This window comes from Lepisosteus platostomus, chromosome 13 (assembly GCF_059453375.1).
Source record: "Lepisosteus platostomus isolate fLepPlt1 chromosome 13, fLepPlt1.hap1, whole genome shotgun sequence".
Lineage (NCBI taxonomy): Eukaryota > Metazoa > Chordata > Actinopteri > Semionotiformes > Lepisosteidae > Lepisosteus > Lepisosteus platostomus.
In genome coordinates, this window is record NC_142623.1 from 30,919,679 (window position 1) to 30,946,352 (window position 26,674).

A 26,674-nucleotide genomic window follows, 5' to 3' on the forward strand; every position below is an offset into this window, starting at 1 on the left:
CGAAGACCACCCTGGCGCTTCTCTTTCCAGGGGGGAGAGGGCCTACTACAACCGCAGAGAGCTGATCTCTCTTGCTACATGCCACGCGGTCCGCTTTGCCGCTGATAAGATACGTGTAACAGAATCGCTTGGCGTTCAGGCGCCCCGACCTTCCTCTCCCTGTGCAATTACAGTTATACCTTTGAAAGTGGGGTCCCCCCCGAGACCCGAGACACGTCGTTCGTGGTACTTCATTTTAAATGGAATAAAAAAAAAAACAGATATATGCGCTGTATAAAGACAATCGTTCAACACTGAGCCAGTGCTTTCCCATTTTCCACGTCCGAGCAGTCGACTTCTTGCCTTCACTAATTAATACTCTAGGGTCCCCCTTCTTAGAATCCGCACACTCCACACAGCTGACAACGAGCACATTCTAATTGGTGCAGGGGATCTGATCAGCGAAAGGCATCGAGAGTGACTGACAACCTGGGCTCCTGCTGTAATTTGCTCTCCAGTTGCCACCCACCCACCTCCCCCCTGTCTTTCCTTTAATGCTTACCTACAAAATGGTAATTTTCCAGCGACCGCAGATCATAGATGTGTTCTCGGGCGCTCGTCACGACTCGCTCTGACCCGTTTCTTATGAGGTATGCCAGCAGCAGTAAGGACTGGGAAGGAGAAGAATAAAAATACACATATACTTTTAAAGAACACTTTTTTTCCAGAGCAAATACCCCCCCCCCCCCCGAATAGCCGAAAGCAGCCAGGATCCATAAGCTTGTTTATTCCAAATATACCCAGAGCGGAGAATGTTAACAATTCTACAGATGTCTTCTCTTTCTTCACTCCTTTCTGCAGTCTAATCAAAACTGACAGCTGCATCATTTGCACCAGCTGCACATAATTTCATAACTAAGTCCGCTGACTAATATGGCCCTCTACTGAGAAGACGCACGCGTTTGAAAGGGCAGGCAGGCCCCGTTGCAAGCCAAGTGTATACAATTAAGGGGCGTCATGAATTTCTGATTAAATTAATCCACAAGGCAGAAGCAGTCTTCGCTGGTATCTGTATAGAGGGTCTTTTGAAAAAGAAAGATGCAGCGCTAGCATGTGAAAGACTGCCTTGCTCATACTTATGCAGTAAGGCAGCGTGTTTAACTTTCAGATCTTTTTTTTTTAAATTAGGGCCACTGAATTTTCGGTAGAACACCGAGCTTCCAGGGATCGTACGACGCACATTTCAAAGTTTATTAAACTGATGCCAATGCTGCAAATCTGCAAGGTTTAAAGGAACAAGGGAACAGCAAAACTAATACAAACAGGAAACTAAATTACACTGTACTATATACCGAGGATGTTTTCAATTAATGTACATGTTCCTGTAGGTAAAATGAAGGTTGACCACCAAATGCTGTGGTAAGCATTTGAAAAATGTAATAAGAAAATAGAAAAAAAAAAGAAACAAGAAAAATTCAGCATTATAGAAATACTCAGGTACCTGCAGTGTCAGTAATACCGTCTACACCTTCACAATAAAGGCTAAAAATTGTGATCAGTTTTTCGAATGTGAGCATTCCTTTATTTACACTAGTTTTCTTTACCGAATGTCCCAGAACATTAAAGTAGCTTTAAGTTAAAAGAAATCACTTTCCTAATTCTGGAAAGCTTGCTTTTACATAAAATTGTTTCACACAAGAGAAACTCTTCTAATTCACTCAATTACCAGTTAGTCACTCTTGCATTCTCTTTCTGAGGACTGGCAGAAAAATAGCAGATCTTCCACAAAATCCATCAATCCAATGAAAAGCTCCAAGACCACAACCACCATCTTTCCACATCACAAGAAAGCTGTCCAGGACATCAGACAAGTAACTACAGACAGGGACATGATGTGTGACTGTTCCATTCAGCCACACAGTGAAAATGGTGCTTAGCACCTTCAGAGCTACACCTCCCAATCTCTGAAAGCATCTTTCACCCGTCTGCATCCAGACTGAACGTCCCTAAACTGCAAAAGCAGTGCAGGCCAACTGAATCCAACGGAGCACAGGAGCAGTGGTTTTCCGAGTAAATTAACAAACGGAATTGTTTGTTTCTGCACTTCAGAATTTTATTGTGCTCAACCAAGTCTTGAGAATTCATTGGGATTTTTGCAGACCTTGTACACTCTTCTCCAGTTCTTCTTGTTGTCTTTCAACATGCGGGTCCACAACATGTTCATCACTTCAGGGAACTGTTCATACATGAAGGTGGATCTGGGGAAGAACAAGAAAAACACTCACAACTGGAAAGCAAGAGGCCGCGCATTAAGACAAAAGGGCTCTGTGGAGTCTGGGACAAGCAGTCCTACCACGCTGATGAAGAGGATACTCCCAAGTGCGTCTAGAAATGGCCCAATGAGATCACTGGGTTGACTCGCCACTGGCAGACAGACAAGTTACTTGAGCAGAACAGCCTCCTCTGATTTGAAACCTTGCTTTAGAGTATCTCACAGTCTCTTCCAAGATACTCAAATCGAAATTCTATGTTTGAATGCTAAAAAATGTAAATAATTTCAAGTTTATCCCATTTTATGTATGCTTTATCAGCATACTATCTAAGATCATTGGATAGACAGGTCACAGCAGTACCGAAGAGACAGTATGAGGTGACTGCCGCAGTGCTGTGTTGGGAGACGTCTATTGCAGTTAGACAGGCAGAGCTGTCTAGTTACTGCTACAAAAACCAGAGAGAGCACTCACCTGGCTATCTCCCCCATCAGCTGCCCAGATGGTCCCCAGGGATCATCGTTGGTAGCTTCTCGAACCTTCGATTCGATCTCTGAATAATTCATCACCACGTTGGTGCTGCCGGAGAAAAATACAGTCACATGTTTTGCAGTGAACGTCTGGACGCACAACCCCACGAAGTATAACCACAATCCTGGTGGGTGGTTTAAATAACCTGTGCGGTGAACAGAACAAGACTACAGGAATCACACAGTCCTATTTAAGCAGTCTGAGCCACGGTTTGATCACTCCTGGGAAAAGACACTGATTGGGGATTATTCTATCAGATCTGTCAGGGGGCCAGCATACAGCTAAACACCCGAGGAGGCCTGGATATTATTCTGACCATGTATTGTGTGGAATCTGTTGATGCAATAAAAGAGATTGTCAATTTCCTGTCAGGCCTCATTGCTTTCAAATTCCCACACGAGAACGTATCAATCCAAACTCAATGCACTAAGAAACAGCTGGATAGAGAGATTTTAACCAAAAGCCTCATTTGATTGAGAATAACAGTTCTTCATTTTCTAGTGAGAAAGATGATCTTTAAAGGTGCAGTTTTACACTTTTAAAGAAAATTCCAACTTTCTTTTCCACCCTGAATAACCTAAAAACCAATTATGCCCTGGTTTCCAAGAAAGGGAATATTCTTAATCTTATTTTTCTGTAGTGACAAAGGTCACTACAGGGAAGTTATTGTATATATATCAGTAGTCCAAAAAATGATTTTCCGAAGGAGGAGAAATCTTTAATTCATTTAAAATCTCTTTAATGAACATCTGTGCTCAGAACAAGCAGTGAAACACAAATTAGAGGGCAGCTAGTGGGAACTCTGAGGAAGTGCACTAAAAACCAACAGGAGGCACTTCTTTACACAAAGGGTTGTGGGAGTATGGAACAGTAAATACAGAATGTTAGCCGAGGCTCCCACAAAGTCCTCCTTAAGTGACAATCTGAATCAAACGTAAAAATAATAAAAACATTCTTAAACAGTCTGCTTTGTGGGAGAACACGTGACCAGAAATTAGTCATCAGAAATGCCAAATTTATTGGCCTATACACACACTTCCTACAGGTAACAGCAAAATAAGTCACAGCACATTTTGCAAAAACTAAATTAAAAAAAAAAAAGTAGAGTTGGCTGCAGACCAGGCTCCTCGTTAATCCTCGTTTTACAACGGATGATTTATTCTTCCTTTCCCATGTTTTCTAACGACCTGCATCGCGCACTCGACCCCACAGATCCTGTACCCTCTGCTGCAGAGCCTAATTTCTCTGTGGCCAGATGTGAGGGGAAATGAGTGCTCGGATTCCAAGACTTCCCGAGACGGATATGAACTCGTGAGCTCAGGACAGTGGCGGAGACCAGGGGGAGCCCTGTGACCAGATTAAATTGGGCTCAATCCAGGGGAGAGATAAAGTGTAAAGAACATTTAACACATCACTAGCCAGAACAACCTGTCAGAGTGAATCTGCCTCCATGCTGTAGAAAAGCAGAAACTGCAAGTAAAGAACAAAAATAAAAGGAGTACAAATCAGAACTGCCCAGTGACAAAATGCTTTTGTGCAGACTCTCATGCTTTTAGTGCCTTGTTTTTTTTGTCTCAAGAAAAGACCTAATGATTTGCGTAACTGGATACTGTATGAAGGCTCGGATGGTTTAGATTCTTGCAAAAGTGGCAGATCTCTGCAGTTCTTCCCCAGCTCTGTCAGAACACCACACACGGTGCTTACAACCAGCCTAGGGCCTTTCCAGCCAAATTCAGTAAACGCACTGCTTTTCCAGGAGAAATAAACACTTTGGTGAAAGAGCGCGTTAAATAGATTAGCAAGTGTAAGACAACATGAATCATTCTGCAAGAGCATTTACTCCTTGCCAAGAAGCATGATGCAATTATTTCACATACATGGAAAAACAGATTTAGTTTAATTTAAAAAAGAAACCTGCAAACTGCACAGCCTAACGTCAAACCAGAACAGAAGGTTATAGCAGTAACTTCGTTCAACAGTTCTTCCACCTTAGTATAGTCGGTTGTCTAGTTTTAAAATAATGTGTAACAAGACTTATGATCCTGACAGAATTTGCCATCACAGAATAAGACTTCATTGCACTCGCCAGGCAGCCAGATGTCTTTAAAACGGAAGGAGATGGGATGACATAACTCACAATGGCCAGGCACACAAGGACTCCTCACTGCTGATAACGCTGGACAGATACGAGGGGTTTCCGAGCTCAAAAGGCAGCTAATCTCACTTCCCCTCCAGCTGCAAAGCATTTCGACAATTATTATTATTTAGACAGGAAAACTGTATGAACTGTAGGAAGCATTCCTCCCCCTTCGCTCAGAAAGACATTTACAAAAAAAAAAGGCTTTCCAGATGTCTGTGGCTTTCCAAGGCACAGTTTTCAAAGTAATAACTTTCTGGAAGTCATTATGCTGAGTTCACAATTAGCTATTGCCATAACCTGCCATAACCTAGAGCCTGACTGGGTTAGATACACAAAAGAAGTGAAGGTGTGTGGTAGAACACTGAGTTTTACCTACACCTGCAGTTGACAAGTCAGAGGCCAGGTGGTGCTAAGTCCTGCATTCCTGTAGGCACTGGACTACTGACTGCACTTCACTGATCGTCCTTAAAACAGGACACTTTTGATACGGAACCACCTATATTTAAATGGTAAAGGTTGGAATGCATTTAACCAGGAGATAAGTACATCCACCGACCAACCAGTTTATCCAGAACAGGGCTCATGGGGGGAGCTGGAGCCTATCCTGGCCAGCAACAGGCACAAGGCAGGATATATCCTGGATGGGATGCCAGTCCAGCGGAGGGCACACACAGACACAGACATGCACACACTCACATCAGGGCTAGTTTTTTCCCCAAAAGACAATTAACCTACTACTATGTCTTTGCACTTTGGGAGGAAGTCAGAGCACCCAGAGGAAACCCATGCAAACACTGGAAGAACATACAGCTTTCACGCAGACAGTGCCCCAGGTCTGGAATTGAACCCAGGACTCCAGCACTGCGAGGCACCAATGCTGACCACTGTGCCACAGTGTATCCCGGAGATAAACATAAATCAAGAAAACAAAGACCAATCACAAGCAAGTGCTTAAAAGCAGAGATCAATTAAAGAAAATTGCCTACATTTCTACATCCATCTTCAAAAAGGCATTTATTAAAATGAGCAATTCTATTAAGGAGAGCATTTTAAGAATCCCACCTGATTCCTGATCAGGTCTGCACCACATTCCCCAAAGCAGAGGGTGCAAAGAGGAATTTCACCCTGGAAGGGAGGTCATTTTGTTGCTGGGCGATCCCATGGCTACAGAGACGCCCTTTAACCCACCCAGAATCATTGATGGGATGGTGAAGCCAGAGACCCCCACCAGACAGGGCAGGACGTGCAAACTCCACACAGAAGGTGCCCGCATGCAAAATTGAACTGGTACCTAAGAATTATGAGGCGGCAGCACCAACTGCTTCTTATACACACAGCTCAGTCGCAGAGGGAAGAAAATCCAAGCCCTACATACAGTCCTGTCCTCATCCACTGCACGCGTTTTTAAGTTAAGGTGACATCAGCACCACACTGTTTGCCGTCTTATCCACCCAGCTCCCTCCCCATCTCATTCGGTGTTCACCCTCCAATCCTTATGGGTATCTGTGCGCTTCATGCCTCATTTCCCTTCTGTTTGCAGGAGGTGTCTGGTTTATGATTACAACCTGCTGTGCAAAGGCATCTGTTCTGGAGGATTTCTCGAGGGTGTTGCAGCAACTACTGCATCCAACGTGCCCTGACCCACGTGTCACAGGGACCAACCTCTGAATGGCAGCTCCCCATCACAAAGCTGCAATTTTCAGCAAAACAAATCGCAGAGTGGATAAAAACGCACTTAAAACCTTCAAGACTGATATTACTAATGTAATATTCAGTGTGCTCTCACTTAGATTCTACAACAAGCAGAAGAAAGTAATTTACTGGAGGATTTTAAAGCACAGTGCGACAAACCACGGGGTGGGGTGCTGTCAAATTTAAAAACAGATTTCTACGAACAATACTAAGAAGATTGGCGATAAAGATCTCCTTGCTTGACTCTTGGCACCTCTTCATCTTGAACGGTTTCGCAGTAAAGCAGCTCGACTGGCACACAGCTGTCTGCGGAAGAGTGAATCTGTTTAGAAGCTTCAGTGGAAGATGGTTGTCTTCATCAGCCTCTTAGCAGGAGGACGGCCGAGAAAGAAGAGAGCTAAGAAACGAGGCAGGGTTGCAGGATTTCAATGTGCCATTGAAACATCTCAATTCCTGGGTTTCTAAGCTGAATTCCCGAAACTTAAGCATGATTTTGCCCATTAGTTGAAAACAATCTGACCTTATATAACCCTAACCACAAAATCCCTTTAGAAAAAAATCACTGACCGTGGCTCCTTCTAAAGACTGACATTAATAACCGAAAAAGCGAATTAGCCTTTATTGAATTAAGGTCAATTGGCTGGCCCACCCACTTTCCTAACATGATCAGCTCTGGTTTGCTTTTAATGTTTTACTTTCTTCTGCTTAAACCAATTTTCATAGCTGGTGTTGCTTTGCGATTACAACTGCACACTTTTAGGTTTTACTGTTGGCGACTGTTTTATTATCATGATGAACTGTAATTTTTTCAGCTAGCTTTTTGTTCAGGCAGAGTGCAGCATCGCAGTCTTCATTAAAAGGTGCTGCATGAGAAAATACGGACCGATCGGACTTCTGTTTTTACAGAGCAGGACCCAGATGGGGGACTTTCAAAGATCCTTTAGTGAGGGCTGTCTGCAGGGTCTTGTGCCCTCTTGTACTGCAGTGAACTGGGACTGCAGGTCTGTGCGTCTGCTGGTCTTATTAGCAACCACACAGATGGTCTGCTGGCTTAAGTGGCTGTAGCACACACAGGACTCACCCTGCTACAAGGCAGAGGTCAAACGCCTTCAGAGAGATGAGCATATGGGACAGGACACCGGCTATGCAGCACATCATGGCAACAGCAGCGCAGAATAAAAATAATAATAATCAATGAGTATTACACAACACAGGCTAAGGATTTTTAACTCCTGGAATTTAAACTTTAAAACCACAGAAAAGGTACACAGCCAAGCCACACTCAATTTATAAGACTGTGCCAAGCCATGGAGGGTGCAGTTCCATTTTCCAACAATACTTGTGTGTCAACTGGCCTCAGAATTGCTGACCAGCTCTGCAGGACAGAAAAGGCCAGATCCCACCACGTCTCTGGGCCAACTCCATTAAGTGTTTAGTGATGATCAGTGCAGAGAGAAGTCCACTTGTTTGTGACAATGATGCCTCAGAATAGCGGTCTGAACCACTGTACTTTGATTCCAGGAGATACTGTATCGGCTCAAGTTTCAAACAAATCAAACAGATGGACATCAGAACATACTGGAACTTTAAGGAATATATCCTGGACTGAGAGGCTGAATCTTTTTAGCCTTTGACAAAGTCAAAGCAACACTGAAACACAAACAGGAGGACCCAAAACATGGGTGTGTGCATTTAAAACTAGGGACCAGAGGCACTTCTGTACACTAAGAGTGGTAGGAGAATGCAACGAGCTAGCAGCCACATAGTTGAAGCCAACCACCTTGGCTTCATTCAAGAACCGGCTGGACGAGATCCTGGGATCAATTAGACACTCATGACTGAACACGCTACAGAGGCTGAAATGCCTTCTTTCGTTTCGTTTCTGCCACAGAGAGACACTACGACACCACCTCTGTCCGGGCTGTCTGAGCTACCTTTTCCTTGTCCCTGACTAACACACTATGTGCCTGATCTAGCTTAACTGCTGGTCCACACTGCAAGAGGCTGTCAAGCACAGCATCCTGCTATCCCAAATACAGTTACAGCCATGCAGGGGCAGAGAGAGGGGCTGTATCAACATCTGGCTGTTTCCTGGTACACCCTGCTGGGAGTTATCCGCTGCTAAATTTAACAACAAACAAAAGTGCCAAGACAGCATAACAAGCATCCTTGGAAAACCTAAAAAAAAATACTCCAACTCTCACGAAGAATAAGATAGCCCAAAATATATTTAATTGCTTGATTTCTGGACCAGAGATTAAGAAACAAAACACTAAAACATAAGCTATACTGCTGGATTGCATACACTACAGGTTTGCACATGCACTTGAGCCACATTTGTAAGCACAGCCAGAGCCCAAGCGATCTACCCTGAATGAGAGCGTCATTAAAGCATTAGTCGCCAGACATTGTCACTCTCTCCTCCCAGGCTGCTACCATAACTCAAACGGTGGCAGCGCCTTATCAGCACAGACTGCTGCCCCTTGATCACACACAGAAAAGGACAGGGGCATTAACGCGCCGTCGGGCTGTAGCACAGAGCAGCTCTCGTCCTCGAGACAACCGGCCAGAGAAAAAGCGAAAAAATTCAGAAGGGTCTGACTGGTGGGGCAGCCGTGTCGCGCAAGAATCAAGAGCTGCGGGAAACCAGAAGAGGACAAATGCAAAGACTGAAGGTGCCTTCCCAGCAGCACAAGAAAAGGGTAGAATTTCTGATGACTATCCCAATGAATAATAAATGGAGGCACTTTTAAAGGAATAGCCCTAATGCTTTAAGCAAATCCTGCAAAACCAGTACACGAGCGCAGAAATACTTCACAATGATAAAGAGAGCAAGCAGCAGGGGACGACAAGCCAACTATAACAGTAACATGCACAAAAAAGCCCTTGTCCTTGTCCTCAAGGGCACCCTGGCTGTGGAACATGAGTGCAGTCTGAAAGAGGTTCTCGTGGCCCCTGATGGAACGCAGGCCTGTTCGCACATTCGCTGAAGGCATCGTCTTGCAAACGCACAGGGACACACTCTGTGAGCAATTTTTAAATCCCCGTTGAGCCTACGTGGAGGAAGAACAAAAAAACTCTAGCAGTTGTACGTGAGTTTCACCATACCGGTCCAGATCAATAGCCCAGCCAGATGAATCTCTATCACATGACAGCCTTGAGAAACAAAACTACTCCAACCGAACACTTTATTAATCCACTCCGTTCATACCGTTACTTGTATATTGCTGCTCTTGTAGTACTTGCTTTTATTTCTCAGCATATATACAGTCGGTGAAAAGGGTAAAAAATAATATTGTAGCATGGGTGCAAATGTGCACATTTTGGCTATTTAAGTGGATCTCGGGGCAGTTTGCTCATTGAATTAGTTCTTAGTTGTTAGCTAATGACAGTGATCCTGGACCGATCCCAGAAAGCGACACTTTTTGAAAGTGGGGTTACGTAGTGAAGGCACCGAGATCCAAAGTCACTCCGAGTAGAGCAATCAATCAGTGTCTTCAGATCACAGTACCTTGAGACTGTTTCAGGACACTGTGCCAATGGGATTCCAGAAGTTCAAACTTACTGATTGATTATTATAATAATAATAATAATAATAATAATAATAATAATAATAATAATAATAATTGCTTACACTTATATAGCGCTTTTCTGGACACTCCACTCAAAGCGCTTTACAGGTAATGGGGACTCCCCTCTACCACCACCAATGTGCAGCCCCACCTGGATGATGCCACAGCTGCCATAGTGCTCCAGTAAGCTCACCACACACCAGCTATCAGTGGGGAGGAGAATCTGATGATGCCAGTTCATAGATGGGGATTATTAGGAGGCCATGATTGGTAAGGGCCAATGGGAAATTTGGTGAGGTTACACCCCTACTTTTTTCGAGAAAAGCCCCGGGATTTTTAAAGACCAAAGAGAGTCAGGACCTCGGTTTTACATCTCATCTGAAGGACGGCGCCTTTTTACAGTATAGCTGCTGGCTATTAGATTAGGTACATTAAAAATTGTTGGTATATCACAGTGCCTCATACACTGCAGTGTTAACAGTAAACACAGATTAGGAATAGCATGAACAAACACTAGTGTTAACTCTGGGGAGGTCAAAGTCTGACATTAAACTGGAGATGTTCAAGCTGGTTCAGCACAAGGTGACAGACTGGCTTCCTGTTTGAGCACAACACGCCAATGTCACAGACGCATGACAGTGCTACTCTAGTGCTTTCAGTGCAACAAAAACAGGCTAACAGCACATTTTACTGTTCAAGAGCTCGGAAGCAAAATGGATCTGATATGCCTGGACGTTATAAAGCGTTATAAAGCAGTTTCCAACAGCAAATGCTAAGTTTTGGTCTTGTGACATCTGCTTTGTTGTACAAGCTTTTAATAAGGTACAGTGATTTGGCTTTCTAATTGTTATGCATATAACACACTTAACTTGAGCAAATAGGTTAATATCCTGTAGGACGTCTGCATACTGCTCGACTTTAAATCACTTAACAACACAGTGATATCCAAGGGCTTCACAATTCCATCAAATGGAAGCCGCTGTCCATGTAAATACGGTCTCGTAACTCAATCGTCTTACCCATTAAAAAAGCCAGCGAGGTAAAATACATAATATTAAACAGTGGTAAAGATGAAAAGAGCCAGAAGTAAGCCAGGGATAATGTGTTATTACTTCCTGTCTTGAGGTCAGAAGCCCAGGTAAGAACAAACCTCAAGTTCCTATTAAGATCTGGGGCACTGCCAGCTTACTGATTGCAGTCTCTCTTTCCACAGCCTCCTAGAGAAGTTTAATTTCTGCTTCGGGTTCAAACTGATCAAGTCACTCACACAACACAGCTCTCCTTTCTACGCTGCAGAAAAGCAGGAGACCTTTAGACCTTTAAAAAGAGGAAAACAAGATAATAGTTTTGGAATTTGACCTTTAGAGGACCGATGGAACTACTGTACAAAAAATGGGTTTTAATACAACTATTTTACAACTGTTTTTCCCACACCAGCAGGCAACTAACAAGAGGATACAAGTGTTTTTAAAGCACTGTTAAACACAATGTTTGATTAAAAGGTTAACTACAGCCTGATTACAATGATTGCAATGGAAAATAACAAAGGGGGATGTTGTAAAAGAATGTAAAAGCCAAATGCAATATAAATATCCACAGCAACCTAAAAACACACCAAAAAATGAGCCAAGAAGATAGGGCCCACTGACGTTAGCGCTGTTGATTGAGGCATTGGGTGTGGACGGGGAAAAAGCTGGAACAAAGGTAATGGAACTCGGCTGGGTTATTCAACAACCAGAAATTCCAAATGGGTTAGACATAAAACAGAAGATTTGGTGATTACAGATCTATTTAAAAGGACAGGAAAGATTTGAAATCAATACCAGGGCACAGGATGAGTCGCGCTGTCTGACACTCACAGATCCCTAATACATAACTGGAGCACAACAATCAACATGGAAACAAAAGCTGAAAATCCATAAGCACATCTCAGTCACTTAACAGTCACAAAGACAGTCCTCACAGCTGGTCCTGCAGAGCTATGGGGCCGTGGAGTGACTTGACAACTAACCCTTGACTTGGAAGAGCTAAATCACTGGTTGACAACCCCAGCCCAATTTGACACCGGACTCATTAGCAGGTGCTGATGATTTAAAGACACCTAGAAAACCTGCTGGATTCTGGCCCTCAAGGACTGTAGTTGTTTTCCTGTGATCTAAAATCAGTGCTTCCCAATAATCCCGGGCCTGGTGATCCACACAGCTGCTGGCTTCCAATCCACCCCTCCTGAATTAGATCAAGCAAGGCTTCAATTAGGAAGTTGCTTCAAGAGAATGCTTGCTTGTGGTTTTTAGCCAAAGGTCTGGGATTTGATTTCACTTTTTAAAAAAAACTACAGTTATTGCTCCAACATGTTTGAGAGCTGAGAACAAACGGTTCAAATTAATCTTATAACTATTAGGTCAGTTAAGGGTGTGATTGTGTAACTGAGGGCTGGGCTGGAACAAAATCCAACAGGTGGGCGGGTCACAAGGGACCAAGATCGGGAACTACTGTTAACTAAAGGGTTTTGATCTCCGGTCCTCATGTCCAGAATCCAACAAGTGTTTCAGGTCTCCCAAAGCTGCCTACAGTTCTTCATCTGACGGGAGTGTTGAACGGACATGACTAAGTTTTAAACTGGTTCAGATATACCTTCCACGCAGAGCTGTTGTTTACCTGAACACGACATGCAAAATTTACTGGATCCTGGACTCCAAGGTCCGGAATTCAAGATCCCCACAGTTTTCAAAGGCTTACACCACTGTCGATCCATATTTCCCTAAAACCCGCAGGGCTGCGGCTCTCCACGACCTGACAAATTGTATTTCGTCTCGTCTTTTTGTCTTGTAACGACGTACAATGTCACTTGGACGTGTCATGAAACTGCCTTGGCTGAAGGCTGAAACTCTGCGTCGCAGACTCGAGTGCTGTAATGCCACCCAAGCTGCGCTCCAAGTTGCACTCTATAGCAGATTTTAAAAAAAACAACAATTGTCTCAATCATTTAGCAATGAAAAAGTCGCAAGGGAAGGAGAGCGAATGCAGGAGGGGAGCTCGGAAGATCAAAGTGAACAGATGTGATTTCCCACTGCAGGGCAGCTGTGCCGGCTGAAGCAGGCGGGCAGAGCGTGCCTGAATTTTAATTCTCTTGTCTAGCAGTCTGTCGAACATCACCTGGCACATCTGGTCCCATTGACAAATGAAAGGTGGGGCAGCTTGATTACAGCTCCACAGAGAGAAGAAAATGATTTTATTTATTTTGTTTATTGCTAACTGTTGCAGTAAAGAGTGCAGCGAAGGGTTAACCCACCACCAACTTAACACACCTGTTCCTTGGATGTCAACTGCTATCAGAAACAGGTTTATCTTCTCTAAACGGTCGCTTTGAAGGAGGATATCGAGGACCCCCAAGAGGAAGGACGGATCAGTCTCCCTTCTGTGCCAGTCTGCCACAAAGCTGGTTAAAAGCCAGACATAAAAGATCTGAAACGCCTTTCGGCTGGAGTAAAGGGGCCTTTCAAGACAGATGATCAAAATCCAGAAAAAACAAAACAGAACAAAAGGTCGACCCCAAAAGCAGAGCTTCCAGCTCAAAGAAGCCACACAAGGAGGACAGCAGAAGTACACTCAGACCTGGGAAGGCTGGCAAGTTTTTTTTTTTTACTTTTTAAACAAGGGCTGCGCAGGTGGCACAAGTGCGCTAAGACACTGCGCTGGGAAATGACTGACTGACTGCTTTTCTGGAATGGCTTAAGGACGAACTCGGATCAATACTAAGCCATGATCCATCAAGCCAGTCAGATGGTCCCGAGTGCTACCGGTATTGTTTGTGACCCTTTGAGCTCTTTTAAGCCAGCAGTCTTTATCCCACACTAAGAAAAAATGATCCATAACAACCAGCCGCCAGGAAAAACCATTACAGCCGTCTTATTGGTCAGCACAGGAGAGGGAACAGAGCCTCGGCGCACAGTCTACTGTGTGTGAAGATTTGAAAGACTTGTCACTGGGAGGTGGGAGGGTTAAAATCGAAAAAGGAAATAAAAATAGAAGAAGAACCCAAGCTGCCATTAAGGTATGTCCCAGTCCATGAAAACCTGTTTACTTGCATCAGACAGGAGTGACACAGGTGCAGCTCAGAAACGTGTTTGTCACTGAGCACAGCATCCAACACGGAGCATAGAGGGCGGTGTCTTGTTTTTTCGGTCTTCTCATTATCTGGGTGGAACAGAGCCGTTTCCTTAAAGGCGCGGAAGGAGAGCGGCTTCACTCTCTCTGTGTGTGTGCGTGTGTGTGTGTGTGTGTGTGTGTGTGTGTGTGTGTGTGTGTGTGTGTGTGTGTGGCAGGGCTCGTTACATCCCAGCCCCCACCACTCTGTCTTGTTTTAATGTGCTTCTGCTGCATGTTCCTCCTTTGCAATCAAAAAAACTGCACAGATTAGATGGTCTGAAAGAAGTTTCAATTGCTCACCCCCTTCCCCGACTTCCAGCATGCCTCTGTACAGAAAAGCCCATTTTAATTTTATCCGATAGATTTGGTTGTACTTTTTGTGTCAAGACAGTTGCTGCTGCACTGTGCCTCAAACCCAGCCCCTTGGATTCCCTCCTGGCCCAGGCCGAGCCACGTCAGCCCACTCTCTACCCAAAAGCTATTTTTCTCCCCTGTCTGTCGCTACACTTCTATATAAACCTCAGAGCTCCACCTTGCAGGGAAGGCAGCTCAGGAGAAAAAAAAAAAGAGGGCTTTCTGACTGGCTACAAATAAAGCAGTGCAGAAATCACTCTCTGCTGTACGTGTGCTGTATAACCAGTCAATCCAGAACTTAAGAGGGGATCCTTATGTCCCGAGATCATAACCGCAGGGCGCAGACCAGGAGAGTTTCATTACAATTTCAAACAAACACCTTACACAACCCAGCTCAACACCAGACCTCTGGGATTATACATCTGTTCACAGAGCGAGAATTCACCCAAAGCGAGGGCTTAAACCTGAGCTCTTAGGAGGAATAAGAGAACAAGCAAAATGAAAAGTGAAACACTGTGATTTTTCCCCTCTTTACATTTAAGAAATTATGTTCTTTACCATCCTAAAGAAAGCATTTACTGAAAATCAGAAGGCATGAATGTTTTTTTTTCTTAATAGCTAGCTTCTGCTCCATGGAAACAAGGGGAATCTAGCCGTGACATTTTTCCTTTTTCTGAGGTGATTCCCCTCCCAAGCTCTCCTGGCCACACGGGGTAGGATCTAGGAATCCTGCTTACTAGGAAGCACTGAAGCGCCAAGCTGATACTGGAGAGGTTTGCTGGGAAGTAAGACTCATAACTCAATTGGCGAGCTTTCGCAAATTCATCTCTCAAATCGAGTTATACCCCAGAACCGATGCACAAATCAAGAGACACTGCTGGGATAACAGCCAACGAGAGCCAGGAAGAGGGATGGATGCCTTTATTTCTCACATCAAATACATCCTAGTCAAGGTCCTGTCAGTGCTCCTGGGTGCTCTTGCACAGGGGCAACACGAACTGGGACAAATCACAGTTAAGCAGTTTTACCGGTCCTTCAAATTCAAAATGCTATGAGCTCCCTGAACCAGTATGATTCAATCTGAAAAAAGGAAACTTATAAATCAAGTTAACTACTGTAGCTAATTTAAAAGTTAAATTGATCAACTTTTAAATTAATTTGAAAAAATAAGTCAACACAGTGGAGTTCTACTACGTACTGGACGTGACAAATAATCCAAAATCAAAATAAGTCTTTCAAACCCAATGCTGTTACCCAATTGAAACCAAGGCTTACGCAACAAGGGGTGAGCTCTGTCACTGTCGGGCAGTGGCCTACATAATGTGCTGTTGCATTTCGTAACACAGCTGCAACATTTCTAAAGAATCTCTGTCAAGGTGTGCAGCGTCGTTTCTCAGGAGAGCCCTGCCCCAGAAGCACAATCTGAAAGGCCAAGTCCTGACTTTCGAACAGAAAACAAGGCCCTTTTGTTTGCCCCCCAAATCCCAGGGGCATTTTTCTTTAAAAGAGTAGGGGTGTAACCCCAGCGTCCTGGCCAAATTCCCCATTGGCCCTTACCAATCGTGGCCTCCTAATAATCCCCATCTCTGAACTGGCTTCATCACTCTGTTCTCCTCCCCACTGAGAGCTGGTGTGTGGGGAGTGTACTGGCGCACTATGGCTGCCGTCGCATCATCCAGGTGGGGCTACACACTGGTAGTGGGGGAGGGGAGTCCCCATGACCTGTAAAACGCTTTGAGTGGAGTGTCCAGGAAAGCGGTATATAAGTGTAAGCAATTATTATTATTATTATTGTTACCTAGGCAAGACAGCCATACCATGCACAAACACGGATGTTACCGGTGTAAACTCCTTTACAGAAACCTGCCCGCCTTCTGCTTATTCCACTTACAGCACTGAAGCAGGGAAGACACTTTTTAAATGTATCCAACAGGAAGTGGTTAGAACACAGCACACAAAGTGAAATGAGTAAGTGATACATTGGAGACTACTGCCAGCAGTCATGGGGAAGGCTTTCATTGCTTCCTATTACAATCTATTGTTGCCAGTTCTTTCTCCCAGGGCGGGCAAGGGTGGGTTAACAAGTTTATCAGGAACTGCGACACTCTCTGGGACAGGATAAGCAAGAACCTAGAAAATGATCGTTGACAAAATAAACAAACAAAAAAAAATTACAGTAATAAAGAAACACCTACAGCCTTTGCGCAATAGAGACTGGACTTTGAAAACACGACCGCGTGAACACAAAAGCAATGATCTCCCCCTTTTTTAGAATCCTGACCAGGATACGTGACCACATTACTCCTATCCTGGAGTCCCTGCACTGGCTTCCTGTCAAATTCCGTGTGGACTTTAAAATCCTCATGCTCACCTACTGTATAAGGCTCCTCAGTACCTGTCTGAACTATTGTCGCCCTACTCCCCACCTCGCAACCTTCGCTTTTCTAATTCTGGTCTCCTAACTGTCCCCCAAGCCCGTCTACATCGAATGGGTGACAGGACCTTTCTTCTATTATGCTCCCAAGCTCTGGAACTCTCTGCCCAAGGATATAAGAGAGTCACCTTTTCTAAACTCCTTCAAACCCAGACTCAAAACCCTCTTCTTTAAAAGAGCCTTTACTGCACTGGTTCCATTCTTTACCCCTCTGCCTTTCTTAGTACCACCATCCACGGTCTCCTCTGTGTATTGTAATTGTATATTATCTTGTGAATTCTTTTTATTTATTGTTGTTGTCATTCTGTAAAGCGCTTTGAGAAGCCACCTTTAAAGGCGCTATATAAAATAACGGTTTTTTATGATTATTATTTTACAGCAACAAGACTGGGTCATGTCTGCTGCTCCCATCCTCCCACCTCACCCCAAGCTCATCAAAGGCAAAACAAAGAATTGTGCTACAGCACAGCAGATCTGGGGACAAAGGCCAGTTAATCACCACCTTTAAACCACATCTAAGAAAGCCACAAAGTCATCAAGACAGTACTGTATGAAAAGGCTATTCAACAGAAGTGCTCATCTGTGAGGTTCGCTTTATAATACAGTGAAAGTAGGCAAACAGACAGAGCCGTTCTTCCTCCACAAGCAGAATACAGAACCACAATAAGGAGACGAAAAACCCTGTACATTTCAGGCATGACTCAGACTCTCTCCACCTTTCCAAGGTCGCTGTCTGTCTCCGACTTTGGTCTCAATGCAAGTGTCGGCAGTGGACGGTTTTCAAATGCAAAAATTAAAAATGACTGAAGCTACAATTCCACCGTGCCCCGCACCCCCCACCCCAACCCTCAGCTGGGCTCAGTGACAGCCTGCCTGCTTTGATCTGCAGCAGAAAAGAAAAACGTGCGATGATCTGAGGGACGAAGACGGCCTTCTTTCCACCCGAGTTGTGTCTGCCTTGATGCTGGTCTGATGTGATACCGCTCCAGAGAAAAGATGAAAACACACTTCTAGAAAGCACGGCTACCGAGGCAAGCTAGCTAAGGATCTTACAGTGTCCACAAAGTGGTTTATACAAGAACACACTCCATAATATTCCCTTCCTTACAGTACCTGGGGAATTCTGCAGTTCCCCAGATGGCTTGATTTGGAGAACAGAGTAGGTAAAACTCTACACTCTACAAATACGCCGCTGTATGGACTTTAAAATCATATGCAACTGAATGATTCAGAAATGATTCTGTCGAAATCTCGCCGAATTCCCTGGGGAGTTTCTTCAGCCGAAGGAGGAAGAGACTGACAGAAGTGGAGGTCACAAGGACAGGGCCGAGGACAGCCCCGCCGTGGCAGTGGAATTCCCACTGACTGCCCAGCGGGACAGAAGACTTGCAGTGTCACAGGTCCACAAGGGCCTCTGCAGAAGAGAGATTCCAGAGAGAGCGAGGGAGAAGAGGGGAAGCCCACAGCTGGTAAACCACCCCCCACCCCTCGCTTTTACCTGTATTGGCTATTGTGTGCAATAGGACAGCAAGGAGAAAGACAGCTCGATCAAGTTAAAAAACACTAATCGTGTGAACAGTGATGTCAAAGTAACACTTTGGAAAATGAGTCAAGTTCCGAGAGGCCTAACAGCACTTGCAGTGGCAAAACCTTCAAAAAATATTTAAAACCGCAAAAAATATTTTCATGACCCCGATAGAAATCTTTTATCAGAAATCCCCTCTTTCTGCTATTTTGTTTTGCAGTCATAAACTTAAAAAAAAAGTTACAATCCCTCTACTATTGACAAGATTCAACAGGAGATACCTGAAGTTTTCCCATAATCACGTTTATAGCTTGCTGGGGTGTAAAATCAGGATTACCAAAAAGGTACGCTTAGAACAGGAAAGAACACATAGCATGGAAGTGGTTTTGAAGATGCAGTTACATTGTCCCTACTCTCTTTAGAATGAGGTCTGGACATCCGGCAATACCAATCACAAGTCTCTTATGGTTCTTGTAATTATCTCTGGCTTTCATGCAAAATGCACAGGACAAATAGTAGAAAATAGGCTGTCAAAGTCTGCCTATTTGCTCTACCTGTGTTCTACAAAAAAAGGGAGAGCCCCAACCCTCTCTGTCTCAGCTCAACCATTGTGCGTGCCATTTAGCTAAATGCAGCTCTGAGCATACTTACACAAGACATTCTGATTCACAGAGAGACTTCCTTTTGGGTTTTTTTATTCTCACAAAGATCAACCTTAAATAATCTAATCTGAAACAGACAAATCTCTGTAAATGACACTTTGGTGTTCTTCCTGTTTAGCAGGAGCTGTGTGACCTATTTAAAAAAGTAATGTATTCAGCAATCTAGTTTGAAGGACATTCCAACTTTTATTGCAGAATAAGAAGCGACAGTATCTGTAACAGGCCTGACAGCTAATGGGAGTTTTAAGGGAACATAAGACCATTTTACTTAAGTTTAACCTTCAATGCTCTTCAGGTAAATGAATGAAACTCCCGCTGCAATGCACAGGTTTTACAAACTTCAGCCTCTATTGCCAGTACCAATGAAACAGTAAAGTAGCATAAAGTAATTCAGTACTTAACATCATAAGCCTGCCTATGGCATGCAAAGTCACTCAAAATAAGGTAAAACTCTTGAAATAAACACCAATCACTGGGAAGCTTATTAAAACTGAAAGTGCAATGCAACAAAAAACTCTTATCGGTTTTCCCACAATGACATTATACACTATAACAGTGACAGTAAACGGTGCAGTGACGCACTCCCAGACCTAAATATTTAAATGAGTAAGAACCCAGATGAGTTTTTCCAAGAGTATCTGCTGCAATGGTTTAATGTTCCGGAAATTGAACAAAATGAGAAAGAGGTTTCATTTAAAACGTTTTAAGAGAAAGTCACAAAGTTCACAATGATGAGCTTTTCCAATGACCTCTCCCCTCCCTAAAGTCCTCGTTATGTGTGGCGGCCGACTGTGTATTAATTTTAAGAAGGAATTAAGACTGAATCCATATGCAGAGTAGGATCCATGGGTTAACCTACTGCATTCAGCTTTAAAATGCAGAACTGATGATTATCACAATAATCCAGGCATTTTCTGCATGCGCATGAGTCAGTGTAGCTCTCTCGGAGTCAGATAAAAGGGTCTTTCCTTTGTCTTACTTGGCTGGCTCTTCCCCTATGCATTAGAAGACGTACACTTTGTGTTACTAAACTGGAGTGCGCTTGCCATCTTACAGAATGAGAAACCTGTGTCCAACAGTGGAATTTCCTTTCTTGTGAAAAGGCAGTGCTGTTGGGAACAGCAGCAGAGTTTGGGGACAACAGCTCTACCACCCTTAACAGAAGTAATGGGAATCCTGGCTAGAGACAGGCAAACGTTGCAGTGACAGGTAAAAAGCTCTGAAGTAACAATGCTTTTAAACGGAGAAGCCCTCTTGGATTAAATATCACTGAAAGTTACAGACAACAAAAGCGCCTAATGCTTCTATTGCTCTATCTTTGTTCTAGAACAGACGTGCCTTCAGTTTCCGCCCCCAAATGATCAAGTTTCCCAAAGTTCCTGCATACGAAATGAAAGGCTCACTGGTCATTTAAAAATGCTCAGCATGTAAAATAAAATTTAAAAAAAAACTTTCAGACTAGTAGCTTTTAAAAGCCAACATGTTTATGTTTAATCACCTTTTCTTTACCTATTTTATTCAGCGCTTTATGACAAAAACAAATCCCAAACACCTAATGTATATTAAATAAATCTAGCTGGGTTTTCACTCTGTTTCTCATCATGGTGTCTCAATGTATTGCATGCTGCTATCGTAGTGTCCATAGAAAAAGACCAGTGCCCATGTCACCATTGTATTAATTGTATTTCTGACAACACGAAAGACTTTCTGAATACGTATTTTCTTATACTGTCTGTACGAAGACGTTTATCAGTATTGTTCACACGAGCCTGTAAACGATGTCTAGCTCATAATACCCCCGAAGGAGGAAGTGGCAGTAAAAACCCATCTTTCCTGACACTTAAAAAGTCAGGTGTAGATCTATTGAGGTCTCTACCATCGTCTGCCTTATTCTTCTTAATAGAAGTGGACTCTCCGTTGCAAAATAATTTTACAGTTCGGTTTCTGACATTACAACCCACATCGGAAGAGACAAAACACATCACATTCAAGGATCAGACACCGAGAAATTAATATTTTTACACCGGATGATTAGGTCGTAGCGTCGTGTTTATCGGGTCATGTACACAGGAAAAGGAAGAACAGAAAGCAGTTTGACAGTTTTTGAAAGCCAGGGCCTAGTTTTTAGCAAATCTGTGAAAGAATGAGGAATGACAGGGAAAGATTTTCGGAATCTGATGTGGCTTTTTTTAAACCAGAAAAGGCGGAAGAACAGGCTAGCTAATGATCCGGGCTCTCGGCAACCCTGGAAGCCATCAGCAGGAGAGTTGATTTACTTTTAGAGAGTGTAGGGGCACGTCTGTGAAGGGATAGCGTGAATGGGGAGGGAAAAAAAAAGAAGCAGGCAGAGAGGAATCGGACATGGCTTGAATTTCCGTGCTTTGAGTCGAAAGAGCAGAGGAAGCCATGATGGGTCAGTATCAGCTGAGAACACGGCGTGACGTCACCGGCTTCATACGTGTCTCTCTCGAACAGGTACAAACCGGGGCCTCACAACAACAAGAAAACACTTCGTCTGGAAAATGTCAAGAATACTCACGCTTTATCCACCAACTCCCTGACTTTCCACATATTCAGCATCTCGGCTCTCTAATGGGGGCTCTCCGCCTCAGTAACCCGGTGTCCAGTCCGTTTAAACCCGCCGATGGACTCGGATTTCTGTCACCGATACCAAAACCCCCAACTGCCTTAAACTCTCCGGCTCTCACAGCGGCAGCAGGGCCGGGCAGGTTACTACGGAGACGTCCTTGAAACGTCACAGACACGCACAGAGGAGCGCAGCGCAAGCCGATTACGGGTTGTAGTCGTGGTGCATGCCGGGGTTTGTAGTTCTGTTGGGGGGAAAACCCAGCGAAAGTGTTTTTTCCCGTTAAACAATCCTCTTTGGGCACATTTCTTGTTGCATCATTACATATAGGTGTATTGTAATTTTTGATACTACTCTCCTTTTCATTAAACATAATTATTGGTGGTTTTAGGATTACTGCACAGTTCTCATGCATTTAAACTGAGAGAATAACACTAAATCCAAAAAATGTGGGGAAACGAGAAGATTTTTTCAGAAAGAAATACTTTTTTTAGGGACCCAAAAGTGTTGTGTGGGGTACCCTGTCAGAGTCCTGAAGACTGTTCAGGATTTTTTTTTGTTTTTTTTTGGATAAAATGAATATGTTTTGCCACCACAAAATTGTTCAGTTTTCCCTTAGTACTCCCACATCGTTTACAGGAGCATTTGCATCAAGCCCTGCGTGATGGTCAAGCCCAGGCTGGCGAGACCTGATGCCTGTTTCTGCTCAGTAATAATTACAACTCCTTACACTTATATAACTTAAACTTTTCTGGACACTCCACTCAAAGCGCTTTACCAATGTGGTGGTGGAGGGGAGTCCAACGCCAATCATGGCCTCCTAATAATCCCCCTCTATGAATTGGCTACATTACTCTGCTCTCCTCCCCACTGATAGCTGGTGTGTGGTGAGCGTTCTGGCGCACTATGGCTGCTGTCGCATCATCCAGGTGGGCTGCACATTGGTGGTGGTGGAGGGGAGTCCCCATTACCTGTAAAGCACTTTGAGTGGAGTGTCCAGAAAAGCGCTATATAAGTGTAAGCAATTATTATTATTATTATTATTATTATAATGTGCAGTCCCCACCTGGATGATGCTCCAGTACCCTCACCACACACCAGCTCTCAGTGGGGAGGAGAACAGAGTGATGAAGCCAGTTCAGAGATGGGGATTATTAAGAGGCCATGATTGGTAAAGGCCAGGGGGGAATTTGGCCAGGACACCCCTACACTTTTCAAGAAACACCCTGGGATTTCTTAATGAGAGTCAGGACCGTTGTTTTAAATCTCATCTGAAAGACTTAAAGACTTTTTTTTTTTACAGTATAGCATCCCCGTCACTATACTGGGGCATTAGGACCCACAGAGACTGCAGGGTGAGCGCCCCCTACTGGCCCCACTAACACCTCTTCCAGCAGCAGCCTTAGCTTTCCAAGGAGGTCTCCCATCCCAGTACTGACCAGGCTCACACCTGCTGGGCATTAGTGGGATGTCATTTGGGAGTTGCAGGGTGATACAGCCGCTGGCTGCTTGGTTGCTGTTGTATAATCTCTAATCAGAGTGGGTCATATGTTTGTACTACCACTGCGAGTCAACATAGAAGTGTAATACATAAACATTCCAGTAATTGGAAAAATATGGTGGCTCAGAGTTAAATAAAATCACAAAGGAAAATTCAATTCACTTTTTATGGAGTAATAGATGGGTGCTTGCTGGCATGGAACAGAGGTTAATGTTCTGGACGGGTTGTAGGTTAAAATCTCACGGGAGATACTGTTATTGTACCTTTAAGCAAAGCATTTCACCTGAATCATTCCATGGCAGAAACGGCACATATCCGCTCACTTGTTTTCTAACCACTTCATTCAATAGCGGGGCGCGGGGGAGCTGGAGTTCTCTGTAGATAAAGGCGTCGGCCAAATAAATTTGCGGTAGATCAACAAGCAGACAAGGACATTGGGAAACTTACAAACTAGTTTCGCCGCCGGGTGGGGCACATCAGTTCAGTTCAGACATGCCTTGATTACTGTACTTTAAACCTGGTCTGTACAGTAGTTCCTACTGCCTCGTGGTCCCGGGCACTCGTGCGACACATTGTGCCACAACTTCCTAGGCCGTCTCTCATTACGGAACAAAAAAAGGTTTATTCCCTGCTAAGAGACGAAAAGAAACACAGCGTTTCGGCTGTGGAGCCTTCTTCGGGTGTCTCACCGAAGCCGAAAAAGCCAAAACGTTGTGTTTCTTTTTTTCTCCTTTCAGCATGGTATAACCTTTACTTGATCCTTTGCAGCTTACGCATGCTGACGCGTCTACACATCTGAACCGTTTCTCATTACTGTGTGAGGGATGCGCCAATGTAACACCTCCACCTGCGATATTTTGTGAAAGATGCAAGCAATTTTTGAAAACTCTGTTGCATGTACAGTATGTATGATCCCCGTTTCTAAAAGGATACGCCTGTGGCATTTTATCCCAGTTTGAACAATCACCCCGTCATAATACCTAATGCAAGAAAAATTAAGATCGTGTTTGGTGTCGTTTTTGCTAGTTTATGCGGCACATTCAAACTGACCTGCGTCTACACAGTCCTCTGTTAGAGCAGACCTTACATCTGCCACTACAGCAATTCGTGTCGCTAGGGCACCATGACTGTACTGCTGTACTTTACGGCCAGAATGCTGTTAGAGTGTGACATTCCCTGTGTTGAAATACCTAGACCACTTTTTTAAAATTGTCCAACAGGAAACATTTGCTGACGAATACAGTTCGTACAACTCAAACAAAATAAACGGATATGAAATAAAAAAAAATGTATTTTTCCTGGAAAATCAATAAACAAATTCAACATCAGAAAATATTTGTGTGACGTCGATGTTGATGGACTCTCTTCTCGGCAGAGGCAGTAGTTCAGTTGCCTGATGTACGCTCTCCTGAGACTTACTTGAGTGAAAAAGTGCCGCACGTTTCCTTATAATGCCCTCCTTTCAGGACGCTGAAGTCAAACTAAAATTAGGAGACAAAGAAACAAAACCAAACAAAAAAAAAGACACGCACACAAAAAACCACGGGCTCAAGTGTCTTTCAAAAATCAATCACAGCAGCCAAACACGTCCTGCCCTTCGGAAGATGTTCATAATAGCACACTTTGTCATCGCCAATAAATCACACGTGTTTCAAAGCGGAGTGGCAGCATCTGCGCTGGATGTCAGGGGGGACGGGAGTCCGTCAGCTCAGATTCCCGGTCCATTTCTCACCAGCTCCAGCGCGCTCAGAAAAACACGGCGCGGATCTCGCAGGGAGCACGTGATACACCCCGAGGGGAAACCCGCAGCGCCCGGCGAAAACAGGCGAGCCCAGAAATAAATGAATAAATAAAAAATCGTAATAAACAGGAAAGCACAAACGACAAAAAAGGGCAATTTGAGTGAGTGTATACCATGACAAGAGACAGCACTTACAGTCACCCACTGCACTACACTCAAGGGAGACAACTCAATTATAGTTGCACGTCCAATTAACTAGCCATGGATAAAGAGGGCGCTGACAAGGTGAGATGGAGGGGGGGCACCATTTGGTTATCAGATCCTTCAGAAACGATTTGGCTTTTATGCTACTTCAGCGATGACAGTGATTGACGTGCACTCCCGTACAAAACTGTTCCCGGTTTCCAATAAAGTATTCAGAAGTGCTGAGACGCCAAGAGGGTTTTTAAGTAGTAAACGATGTCTTTCAAATACACTTAGTCAACAGAGCGCTGAACACCGCTAAGACACACAAGCTGAAGGTGAGCTCCTCCCAGACAGTCCCAGAGACCGACGGGACTCTTCTCAGGTAACTGATTCACAGGAGCTGATCCTGCTTGCTTTTGGAAAGGAAACGTTTGATCTAGCCGAAATCAAATCAAGTGTGACTCGCAAAATCAGGCTATCAAAAGATTTTTCATATGTCTGACACGGTATATATATATATTTTGTAATGAAATGCAATAAGAACGAAAATATTTTGGTGGATTGATGTGTCCTGTATTAATAAAAAAACTACAGGCATGGTGACAGAAAGGAAATTAAATTCTAAAACTTGTCATACTGCGAGATACGTGCTCTTCATGAGCATCATTCTGTAAAAACGTGTCAAGGAAATTTGCATCTTCTGTGTTCGGTTTTTAATTGACATTGACTACCATAGGACTACCATAAAGGATGATCCTTTTTTTTCTGACTCAGGATGAAGACCCATATCTAAAGATAAAGAAAACAGTAGCAAAGTTCAGATTTCTTTGAAAAAGGTCAAGTCTGGGTTCAAAGGGAAATTGGCACCGGGAATGTTTTGACATAGAAAAGCTTTAAATGGTTAAAGCACTTTTAAAGTGCTGATATGTTCACCAAACGAATGTTTATCAGGACTTCCAGCTCCCTGATTTGACATTCAATCTGTCCCTAATATCAGCAGTCCCTAATATTAACAGTCCTGAATAACAGCAGTTCATAAAAACAACAATCCTTAATATCAATCCTTTTTTAAAAACTTTTAATGCATTCCTCACTGGCTGACTTACTCTATTGTATTGTGTATCATTGTATAATTTTGTTACACTGTTGACTGTGTTGACTGTGCCAAGCTGCTGTTGCACGGCAATTTCCCTCACGGGATCAATAAAGTATCTATCAACAGTCCTTAATAACAATAGTCTTTATTAACAACAGTACTTAATAACAACAGCTCTTAAAAACAGTCCTTTATAACAACAGCCCTTAATAATAATATAATAATAATAACAGTCCTTGATAACAATGATCCTGA

The 26,674-nt window shown here is 43.7% G+C and overlaps 1 protein-coding gene across 2 annotated transcripts in view; it reads right to left on the reverse strand.

Moving 5' to 3' along the window:
• Positions 1-22,054, reverse strand: part of clint1a (clathrin interactor 1a) — a 34,608-nt gene extending 12,554 nt beyond the window's left edge. Inside the window, exons 1-4 of one of the 2 annotated variants that reach the window (XM_088604118.1) lie at positions 21,848-22,054; positions 2,724-2,828; positions 2,141-2,237; positions 542-650 (exon numbers count right to left, since the gene is read on the reverse strand). In XM_088604118.1, the coding sequence (XP_088460244.1) occupies positions 542-650; positions 2,141-2,237; positions 2,724-2,828; positions 21,848-21,888 (352 nt within the window). In that variant the 5' untranslated portion in view covers positions 21,889-22,054. The remainder of the gene's footprint in view (positions 1-541; positions 651-2,140; positions 2,238-2,723; positions 2,829-21,847) is intronic. The other variant, XM_088604117.1, reaches the window with a different exon arrangement.
• Positions 22,055-26,674: the final 4,620 nt, after the last annotated feature.